The sequence below is a fragment of the Vitis vinifera genome, chromosome 6, assembly GCF_030704535.1.
Source record: "Vitis vinifera cultivar Pinot Noir 40024 chromosome 6, ASM3070453v1".
Taxonomy (NCBI): domain Eukaryota; kingdom Viridiplantae; phylum Streptophyta; class Magnoliopsida; order Vitales; family Vitaceae; genus Vitis; species Vitis vinifera.
Genome location: NC_081810.1, coordinates 17,035,826 through 17,046,869, shown reverse-complemented (window position 1 = coordinate 17,046,869; position 11,044 = coordinate 17,035,826). Strand labels below are relative to the sequence as shown.

The following is an 11,044-nucleotide window of genomic DNA, read 5'->3' as shown; positions in this document are numbered from 1 at the left end:
AAATAGAACCTTTTAAAATCGTCTCTTCAAAAGACGATTTATTTCATTAAAAAAAAAAAAAGATTTTACCCAAAAATTGTCTTTTTAAGATACCAAATCTAAAATCCTTTTTTGAAAAAATTTAAGGGGAGAAATCATCTTTTTAAGAGATAGTTTCTTTTATATATATATATATATATATATATATATATATATAAATTAGAAATCGTATCTTCAACATTTCTTAAATATATATATAAGGGTAGAAATTGCCTCTTCAAATTTTTTTTGTACAAAAAGAAAATTTTATTTTGTAAATAATTTTTTAATAAATTTGTTTTTTATAAACTCATTTTTCACGTAAAATTGAGAATAGTTTTTTTTAATTCCAAAGTGAAAAAAACAAAAAATGATGGGATTATAAATAAAAAACAATATAAAACTAAATTAGTTTTATGAGTTATAATTAATTAAATTAATTTAAAGAAAAATTGAAGATAAAGAACAAAATATATTTTAAATCAATATCTAATTTAATATAAAAATTATAAATATCAAATGTTAAACTTAATTTATATTTTTATAAATTTGTTGATAAATATCTCAATAATTATAATTATTTTATATATTAAATTTAATAAATAAATTTTATTTAATTTTATAATACATATATGTATAATAATTATACTATTGTATAAATATATTATTTGTTAAAATATTTTTAGGAAATGAAAAAATAGAGTTTTGAAACTCGTCTCTTAAAGAGATAATTTAATTTTTTTTAATAAAGAGATTATTTCTCCCCTAGTAATAATAATAATTTTTTTTTTTTAAGAAATAGACGATTTTAATAATGATTTTTATTTTTTCTACTACATTATTTTATGAATTATTTTAATTTTTTCACTACGATATTTTAAAAATTATTTTTTTAAACTACTTGTAAAAAAATCTGTCATTTCACCAAGTTAGGTAATTGTTGTCCAATCGGTGCAAATAGTAATTAAAAAAAAACCAAAAAAATAATTAAAACTAAGTACAGTGGTGATTGGAGCTTGGGTAGCAGAAAGAAAGATTGGTGGTGGTATTTTTTTATTATTATTTATTTTGACTTGGGAAGGCGCAAGGATGCTTGTAGGCTAAATCCTGGTTGGTTCCCATCATCTGGTGTTCTTCTAAACCATTTTCCCACTCAAAGCACTCATTTTTCCTACTCCCCCTCAGTAAAGAGAAATTGGAGGCATCTCCGAGAGATTATTACTGATAATACAGACTTTGAAATAATGTTATGGGGGTTGTTTCAGGTACTAAGAGAACAGTAAACTTGTTTTAAATGCAATGAAAGATTAAAAATCAGATCGTTTTCAATCATCATTCAGTCTTGCTTGTGAACTGCACAGCTGTTCAAGCAACAAGGCTGAAGAAATGCCAGCTTGAATCATGAAAGGCTCCAAAATAATCATCTGAAACTGTCTTGATTGCAAATTCACGCGTGAACTTTCGAACAGCCAAGATATGCCTCGAGGAATCAACAAGTGTTGAGCTCCTAAACTCTGATACATGCTGTTCATATGTCCCAAAGCTGTTTCCAAACAACACAATATTATTCATACGCTCTGTTCTCCAATTTTCCTGTAGAAGATTATCATATAACTCTGCCTCACAGTGTGGCATGAAGAACAGCGTAGGCTTTGAAGCTTGTCGCCGACCTTGTTCATTGACTGATAGAACAGAACAACCCAGGGCTTCCAACACTCTCGACTCCGTCGCAGAAAGAATTGGATCAAATACCTTGATGTCCCCAATCCAACTGAACTTTCTTTTCAGCAAGATTGCCAGGCTAAGCTGCAATCGAGGGGGTTCATATGATTCGATGCTGCCTATACCATATACCACCATCTGCATCTTTAATTCAGATCCCAGAACCCTGAGAAAAGCCTCCAACATGTGAGGAGTTTGGACTTGATCCAAAAGGACATGATAAAATGTAGAGTTTCCAAGTTTCCTTATGCAGATCTGGATCTTCTGCATCAGTTTTGATTCTCTATGAAGATCCATTTCAAGATCAGTTGGTGCCCATGGTTGTTGATGTTGTTCAGGATGCTTGCTCTTGAGGAAATTTCTTCTCCGCTTACCACGACGAGGTAAAACAACAGTCCAATCACTAATGGCATCAGAACTTTCAAGGGTGATAGTTTTTGCAGAAGCAGCCATAGTATATGCAGTGATCTTTTATTGTTAAATGCAGCTTATGGTTTTTAGAAATCGATAATCTGCAACTAATTTCCACCATGCTCTCACACTAGACATTGTTGATTCAATTTATCAAATCATCTCCAATCACTCCCACCTGTAATTTGCAAGCATGAGTCAGTAGCAAAACTATACATGCAAGAAAACTCCCAACAGCCCCAAACAAGGAGGAGAAGCCAAATAAGATAAATACTTGATGAAAGCACGTCTCACATACACTAAATCAAGGAGTTCAAAGCATAAACATGCATACAAGCAAATAATTCACACACACACACCTGAATGACCATGGTGCTTATTGGTTCATAATCATGTTATTATGCAGGTGTGCCTAACTCATGTACATGCTCAGAATTTGTTATTTAACTAGAATGGCAAACAATTAACTAGGCTATCAACATATAAAACATCTGCTTTGGTGATCATTGATCAGATAAAACTACTGATAACTAAACTCTCATAGGAGGACAAAAAGAAAAAAAAAATCAATGGGACACCCTCTGTTAAGTAATCGAAAATCCAATTAAATCATTTATACAATAAACACAATTTTCTGAATGTTCTGCCCATGATAAGTAAATGTCTATCTTGCTTGCTAAAAGATTCAACTTCAATCTCACAGGCATCAAAAACAGATCCACCTTATTCATCACCATCAAGGACACCAATATAATCAGATCAATATCATACAGATCCAACAGAATCAAACTTCAAATCCAAATACATTTACCAAGAACTAGCATAAACCAAAACACTATGGTTACGTTTGGTTGGAGGGATAGGATAGGATATATATATCCCAAGATATCATATCCCATTAGATAGGAAATACATATCATAGGTATGATTTCCAGTGGGATATGATATCCTTGAATATTCATATCTTATGGACATGATATTTTAAGGTAACATATCCAATGGGACATGCAATATTATATTATATTTATATTTAATTTGTGCAATGAATAAAAAATGATATGAAATATATATTATTTTCAATTTTTAGAATAAAAATTATATCACATTCCAATATTTTTTATTTAAAAAATGAAATCTCTCTTATATTTAACAATATTCATGATTAAAATATAAACTTTAAAAATAAAAAAGTTTTTATATTATGTTATTTAATATATAAAAATATTTATATATATATATATATATATATATATATATATATCATATATTAATATTCTTTTATAAATATTTTTTAGTTCTTATTTTTTAACCATAAATTTAATTTATAATAAAAAAACTTATTTTATGAACTGAGTATATAAATATAAAAAAATAAATTTATAATACATGGGATATGCATATCCAATATCTTAGCATGAGATTGATATATCTTATGTAGAAGAGATAAAAAAAAATGTGGATAATATATTCCACCACTTATCCTATCCAATGTTTGGTTGAACATAGGATAGGATGAGTAATGAGATAAGTTATCCTATCTCATCACAAACCAAATATGAGATATGATATAATATCCCCTCTCTTATACAAAAGATATGGAGAATGAGCAATTGATAATCCAACAGGTAATGATAATATTCCAAATACAATTATGGAGAAGTTGGAATTGGACCTAGTGGCATACAAGTGTGTTATCTTTGTTCCATGCGTAGGCTGCCATCAGGTGCCCCTTAGGGAACTAAGCATTAGCCCTTAAGGCCTGGCTCAAGATGTAAAGGATTGGGAGATTTAAGGTTTGATTCCATGAACCAAAAAAGGGTTACCTGTGAAAAAGAAAAAGAAACAAAAAGGAGGTGGTGTTGTGAAGGCACTCACTGCCTTCCCTTCTATTTCAGAGATCAGGCTTATACCTAAATTAACATTTCCACAAAAATTCCATCCAGTGTTTTTTCTTATAGGCAAATATGAAAGCAAAATCAGGTGAGTGCTTTTAGCTAGTAGTGCTTTTGTTGGTAGTTATGTAGAAGCGGTTAATGTTTAGATATAATTCGAAAACACTGTTCTCATAGTATTTGTTATTATGTATTGTCCAACAATAAATACACTTTTTGGTATTGATAAATTGCCAAAAAGGACATTTAGATTTTATTTTATATATATTGGGCATCAATTTTAGAATTAAAAAGAGAACCCCAAATGAGGTGGTGGCAGTAGCATGGACAAGAGACACAATGTTGATTGGCCCTTCCATCATCTTATTTAATTTTCATAGAGAATTCTACTTCCCTCACAAATGAAATAAAAAAACTCAAACGAATACTATTTGAATCTATACTTTCCCAAGCTCATTATATTTTAGGACAGTACCCATTAAATATTAAGGTGATCCCATGTTATGATACTATAAAAATGGATAAACATGTGCAGTCTCATCACAAAACTCATAAACCGCTGGAACTCCAAAATTTTATCCAAACCCAAATGCCCAATCAGTAAACACAAAGTGACTATCCACTTAAAAGTGTAAAGGAAGACAATATAAAGGTGATATGAAAAACACTACAAAATCAGGTGCTAAAAATATCACGAGTGTTTGTCTAAGGCCATTGATATGCATTTAAATATTGGGTAATTACACACATTTTGCAAATACGGTTTTTCTTGTTTGTTTTTTTTTTCCTTCCTTCTCTTAGACACAAGACAGCCAAGGCAACCCACACTCTATCTTTTCTTTCAAGGTATATTAAGAACAATCCCAAAGAAGTAAAGGCATATGGGCAATTTGATGGAATAGAAACACAGAAGATTGTTACAGAGAGTTTTCACAAACCAAGTAGGTATTTTAGCCCTTGAAGACATTTAAGGACTTGTCCTTGAAAAGAGTTGATCGTGAAAGAAGAAATGAGGTATGTTTCAGTAGAAGATTAAAAGAACAGGATCAAGGTTATGTAAAACATATGCATGAGCCCTGAAACCACTCATGCAAGAGTCTACTTTGAAGGATTCAAAAGCTGTCAAAAGCGCCATATCATGTCCATATTACCATTTGCAAAGAGTGATCTGGAAAGCAATCGAGTATGAAATTCTTGGGGGATGATCCTATGTAGGGAGTAGCCCTTCCCGTTAATTAGAGGTGTCCCCAATGATGCAACAGTATCACCAGAAAAAGAAAACAAAAAAGGAAAACACAATTGTTATATTATTCTTCCATCATCATGGTTAAGGTTGCTAGTGATATATCACAAGGTCCTTCCAATGTAACACACTTCCAAATGTGTGCTTTCAATTGAAAAGCATAACACACAATACAAAAGCACAAAAATATTTCAATCACCCACATCAAAATCAACAAGAAGTAACAGAGGATGAAGACTTCTGAAACAATCTTCATATTAGCATGGAAGAACATCAAAGCGAACACATATGGCAACCCAACTGCAAATCCATGAACAAGAAAACCCTACAAAAAACTAAGCAAGAGAATATTAAGGGGGACTTCACCAATTCTGTTTCCCAAAACTGTTTTTCATTTTTCAAAAATGACATGGAAAAACACTTGTTTGAAATTTCAGTTCAGAAGTTATTGTCCTGTGGAAGCAGTGTCTTGGGAAGAGTCTTGTTCTACGGTCTGGAATTTCAATATAAAGCGGCTGCTTCTCAAGACCCAAACATGAGGATTCAAGCTTAAGAGCTCAAGCTTTTCACTGTTCTGCTGGAGGTCTGGCTGCATAATTTTAGAGATTTTAATTTAAAAAATTTCTCTAGAATGGGCCATTATCCAGAAACATTATAAAGAGGTTTGTATTCTTTTCAAAGAAACATTTCTGGAAATGAAACTGGAAAATTGCTAACAATGATGCATACAATGCATCAAATCTTAAGACAGGTAGGGCATTGATTCTAAACCCAAATGAATCTAGGGGAAATAAACCATTAATGTAACAAAATGAAACCCATAAAAATGAGAGATGAACCTAATAAAGCCCTAAAAAAATTCACCAGCAGTCCCATAAAATTAAACATAATTTCATTCATTTATCAATCAATTTTTGGTGCAAGAAACTTATGTTACATTAGCAATCTGATTAATGGTGGAAAATTTTATGGAGTTATTAACAGAAGTAGTTTTCTTTGATTTTCCTCCATTTTCATGGAAACCGAAGGGAGCAACAACAGCAAATCCAGTCCAATCCAATCCAAACAAAAATCTTAGAAACAAACAATAAATGATCAATAATTTAATATATGGAACAAAAAAGGTACCAATTTATTCAACTAGGCGCCTGACAAATTTGGCTCCAACTATGATTTTAGCTACAACTGGAGCTGAATCTGACAAGACCAGAATGGAGAGAAAATAAGGACGTGTGGGGATCGATTAAGGCAAAATGCTATAAAAAAAATAAAAAATAAAAAAAAAATTATCAGAAAATCAAAGGAATGGGAGATATGAGATTGAAAAGGAGGATATTGGTCATTGGCGGGTTACTGTTGCATGTGCAATAATAATTTTTTTTTACTTTCCATGTCTTTCTCAGCGACCAAACAGATCAACAATTAAAATCTTATTCTAAAGGTTGAGATAGATAGAGAATCAAAATCTTACAATTCGCAGTCGACAGATAATTGAAAAACTGGCGGACGAGGAGCAGTGAGCCGGCAGACAGAGATGAACCGGATGTGGCAGGAGCTGAGCTGATTGCCGTTCACTTCCTTCCTACTTTCTCCAAAATAGCCCACAGCCTCTTTTGTGAACTGCAAGCTCACAAAAGCATGAAATTACTATCTTACCCTTTATTATTACAGTTTTAACACTCTAAAATTTTTATCATTAAACTGTTAGAAAGATTAGAAATGTAATCTAAAATATCTGTCAAATGCACTCTTAATTGGTTTGACAATGATTCTAAGAAGCACTTTTAGTTTCAAAAGTATTATTTATTTATATATATAAAAAAAACAAATGTTTGATAAAATTTAGAAAACACTTGCACAAATCTTAAATTGAAAAATCACTTAGAAAAACCGTTTTTAAATTGAAAAATCTTCTCATCCTTTCCTCATCTTTCCCGACAATCAAATCAGAGATTGAAAAAAAAAACCAAGAAAAACTTGACGTACCTTGAGAAAACTAGATCAAGAGAGAAAATAGAGAAGAAATGTATCTCAGACAGTTGGAAATGCAGCAGCGGGGCTAAATGAATTCACAAATGAATAAAAAAAGAAATAAACGAAGAAGAAAAACAAAAAATAAATTAAATTAAATTAAATCTAGCTAATCTCACATCCACAATAATTAGTATAATTAAAAATTTACAGAATATGAGTACAGAAACAAATAAAAGAACAAATCAAATAAAGAATAACCAGTGTAAATATATATATATATATATATATATGTGTGTGTGTGTGTGTGTGTGTGTGTGTGTGTGTATTTAAGAACATTGAAACTTACATGTATATATGCATAATAAAGACAAGATAAACATAAAAGTCAGACAATGGTTTGCAAAGATTTAAACAAGAAAAACTAAAACAGAAGTCATGAAAAAAAGAACAGGAGAAAAGGAGAATGGGGGAAGAATTGAGAGTGCTGTGCTGCAATTGAATTCATAAAATTGCGTTAAAACTAGTAGCCACTCCATATAGTTTCACACTGCCATAGAGGCAACCATGAATCAATAAACCATTCATTGGAAACCTTCCTATTTTTACCCTAATGGGCTCCACTCCCATGCCTACAAATAAAAGGTTCTCTTATAATACAAATAGGCATGGACTGTCGGATGTTTTTACAAATATGGATAATTAGAAACACAAGGTGAAAATTAGGAAGAAACTTGTTGTGGGTTAATGACTGGGTATATGTGTGTGATTGGAGAGAGGGGAAAGTGGAAGCGGGCAGGCTGTGCTCTGTTAACAGTGCCACAGAACCAAAAATTGGGCATTAAGGCCAAACCCTATTGAGTTTTGAGACAGCTTGGATTCAATAACAAGCTTCAAAATTTTCAAACTCCAGGTTTCAAATAAATAAAATACAAATTTCAAAATAACATAAATGTGGCAGTGAAATAAAAAAAAGGAAAGAGATTTCCCAATCATGTGGAAATGAGAATGTATTTTCCATCATGTATACCCTAAAGAACCTGTTTATTTAGGAAACAAGAAGCAATCAAACACTTGAAAATTCTCATCACATATTCCCTGCTCTTTCCACCCGGAACATAAGTTCTGATTCCCTGACCATTTACAACAAAGAGAAAATAAAAGTTGGGTCTCTAGGAACACGAGCAAGATTATTTCCTATAGGTAGGTCTCCACAAAGTCTTAAGAACTCTCATGGGCATCCTAACAAACAGTATGAGCGCAAATGCTCTACCCAACAAACTATAATATGAAATCAATAAGATTAAACCCAAAATTTTCTTATATTTTCCTCTAGGTTTCAACAATCAAACAAACCATAAAATCCTAATAACCCAACAAACCACATAAATCACAACAATCAAACAAACCACAAAATCCTAATAACAATGAGACAACAACCATATCAAACAGGCTCTAAATAACAAGATATCACCAAACAAAATTTTTCTTCCTTAAAAAAGAAACGGACCTGCAACACTTGAACTCAAAAACCCTAAACAGAGCACTTGCATATGTGAACCAGAATAGAGAATGAGAGTTTTAGAAAGAGAAGTACTAGGAAATGATACTCACTGCTCTATTGAAAAATAGATCTAAAACCGTTAAGGCTTGGAAGTAATTCCTGTAAAAACATTTGAGGATTTACGGATTTTATTGATACTTGATAGCACTTGTTAATATCACTCAATGAAACCATTTCATTTTCTCATACTTTCCTCCTAACCAAACAATCTTAAAACCCAAAACCCTAACTAACATTTCAAGACAATCAGACATTAGAAAAAAGGAAAAGAAAAACAAGAAAAGAACAGAGGGTTACCTTCGATCAGATCAACATGTCGAATGAAAGTGGAGCGTCTTTCCTACTGTGTAGTCTCGGATAGAGAGCGATGGAGGAGGAGAATGAAGGAGAGAGGTATGAGCAGTGTTTGAAATATCGGCAATATTTCTCCGAAATTCGCTCATCGGCCGGATTTTACTGATTTTTCGGGCAATTTCCCGATATTTCCTACCAGTCCAGCCCACGCACAGGCTACAAAATGATCCGACGCGATTTTCGTCACCGATTATCGGTCGACAGAAATTTCGGTAATTTTCAGAAATATCGCCGATATTTCAGTATTTATCGGTATTTTTACCGATTTTTGGGGAAATTTCCCGATATTTGCTACCAGTCCAGCCCACGCACAGGCTACAAAATCTGTCCAATTTTTTTTTAAACAAAAAAAAACATAAGATGCCATTTGGTAATCTGATCATGATTTGCAGGCAAAGGTTGTGTTTTTCAGCCTGGCTCAAAAATCATTGATTTAGGGTTCGTGAAATTTAAATCCAATGGCATAAAAGCAAAGAGACCCCTAGAACAGATCCAGAAAACACAGTGAGCAAAAAAAACAAGCAATTTTTTTGGTTTTCCTTGGGGGTATTGCATGGATTTTCTCGGAAATCAAACGAGGATGAATTTCCCGGAAATCAAATGGGGGATGGATTTTCTTGGGAATCAAACGGGGGTTGCAAAAAAATAACAATAATAATAATAACATGATTAGATTAGTACCTGCGAGGATTGAGAGTGGCAAAGGAAAATAGGGCCTTTTGAGGGATTCTCTCGTCTGGAGGGCAGCTTCAGAAAAGCGCTTTTTGATGCCTCGAGTTAGAGAAGTGGGTGGCCCTTTTGAGTTTTAGATTTAGCAGAACAATTTTCCTCGATATAAATAATTATTAATTATTAATTATCCATTTTTATTTTGATTAAATCAAAGCTTGAAATATCAAACGATTTCGATCTACTTGGCTACCATTGGACTATAATGCTATTTGATAATATATGTTCAATTTAAATTTGTTAAGGTTCATCATTAAAAAAAAAAAAAACCTAATTCTATTATAAATACAAATGACAACATTGATGGTTATTTATGAACTTTATTTACTCATCTTTTAAGATGAGTAATGACAGTTCATATTGTGAAGCCTATAAAAGGCTTCTTACACCCCATGTAAAAAACATCCCTAAGCAAGAAAGAAATTTCTTACTTTCTCTCATTCTCTCTTTCTTTCATTCTCTCAACATTTCTTTTCTTTGATTTCTTTATCCCCTATATATATATATATATATATATATATTATTAAAGTAATACATAACCATCTCTATTTTTATTTGAGTCACATTTATTCTTATTTTACAATACGTTATCAGTACGAATTGCTCTGAAGGTAATTATCATATCTTAAACTTGAAGTTATTTATATAGAATAAAATTTTACATATTTATATTATTATTGATTTTTTTGTTACATATTGTTAAAAGTTATAAACAAATTATTTGATTTTGTTTATAATCAAAGTTATACCAATGCTATCAAGTTATTATAACTGATTCTAATAATATTGTTTTATCATATATATGAAGTTATTTGACAATGTTGAATCTCACAAAACTCGAATTTGTGGCACTTGACATTTCGAAAAAGAATTATCTATCTTGGATCCTTGATGTTGAAATATATCTTGGTGCAATGAATCTTGGAGCTATGATTAAAGAAGGAAATCAAGCATTCTTATAGGATCGCGCAAAAACACTGATTTTCCTTCGTCATCATGTCCATGAAGGTTTAAAAAAAAAAAAAAAACTTTTGATAAGAAATCATCAGTTTCGTCCAACTAGATCTAAATCATTCCCTAAAGTGAATGCAATATCGTCCCAAATTCGTGGACGTGGACAAGGACGAGGACGTGGTCGTG

At 31.8% G+C, this 11,044-nt stretch overlaps 1 protein-coding gene across 7 annotated transcripts; it reads right to left on the bottom strand.

The window, feature by feature from the left end:
• Positions 1-1,203: 1,203 nt before the first annotated feature.
• LOC100251366 (protein SENSITIVITY TO RED LIGHT REDUCED 1) lies at positions 1,204-10,109 on the bottom strand. Of its 7 annotated transcripts, XM_059737579.1 has the most exons (6): positions 9,857-10,109; positions 9,119-9,499; positions 7,273-7,345; positions 6,758-6,906; positions 6,415-6,483; positions 1,204-2,329 (listed from the first exon to the last, which is right to left on the bottom strand). In XM_059737579.1, exon 6 carries the CDS (start codon positions 2,191-2,193, stop codon positions 1,384-1,386), a length of 810 nt encoding a protein of 269 aa, XP_059593562.1. In that variant the 5' UTR covers positions 2,194-2,329; positions 6,415-6,483; positions 6,758-6,906; positions 7,273-7,345; positions 9,119-9,499; positions 9,857-10,109; the 3' UTR covers positions 1,204-1,383. The 7 variants fall into 7 exon arrangements, with proteins under 7 accessions (XP_059593562.1, XP_010651595.1, XP_010651594.1 ...); XM_010653293.3 differs by lacking the exon at positions 6,415-6,483; XM_010653292.3 differs by lacking the exon at positions 7,273-7,345.
• Positions 10,110-11,044: the final 935 nt, after the last annotated feature.

Coding starts and splice junctions, on each gene's coding strand:
- LOC100251366 (XM_059737579.1), bottom strand. CDS start 2,193: ATGGCTGCTTCTGCAAAAACTATCACCCTTGAAAGTTCTGATGCCATT.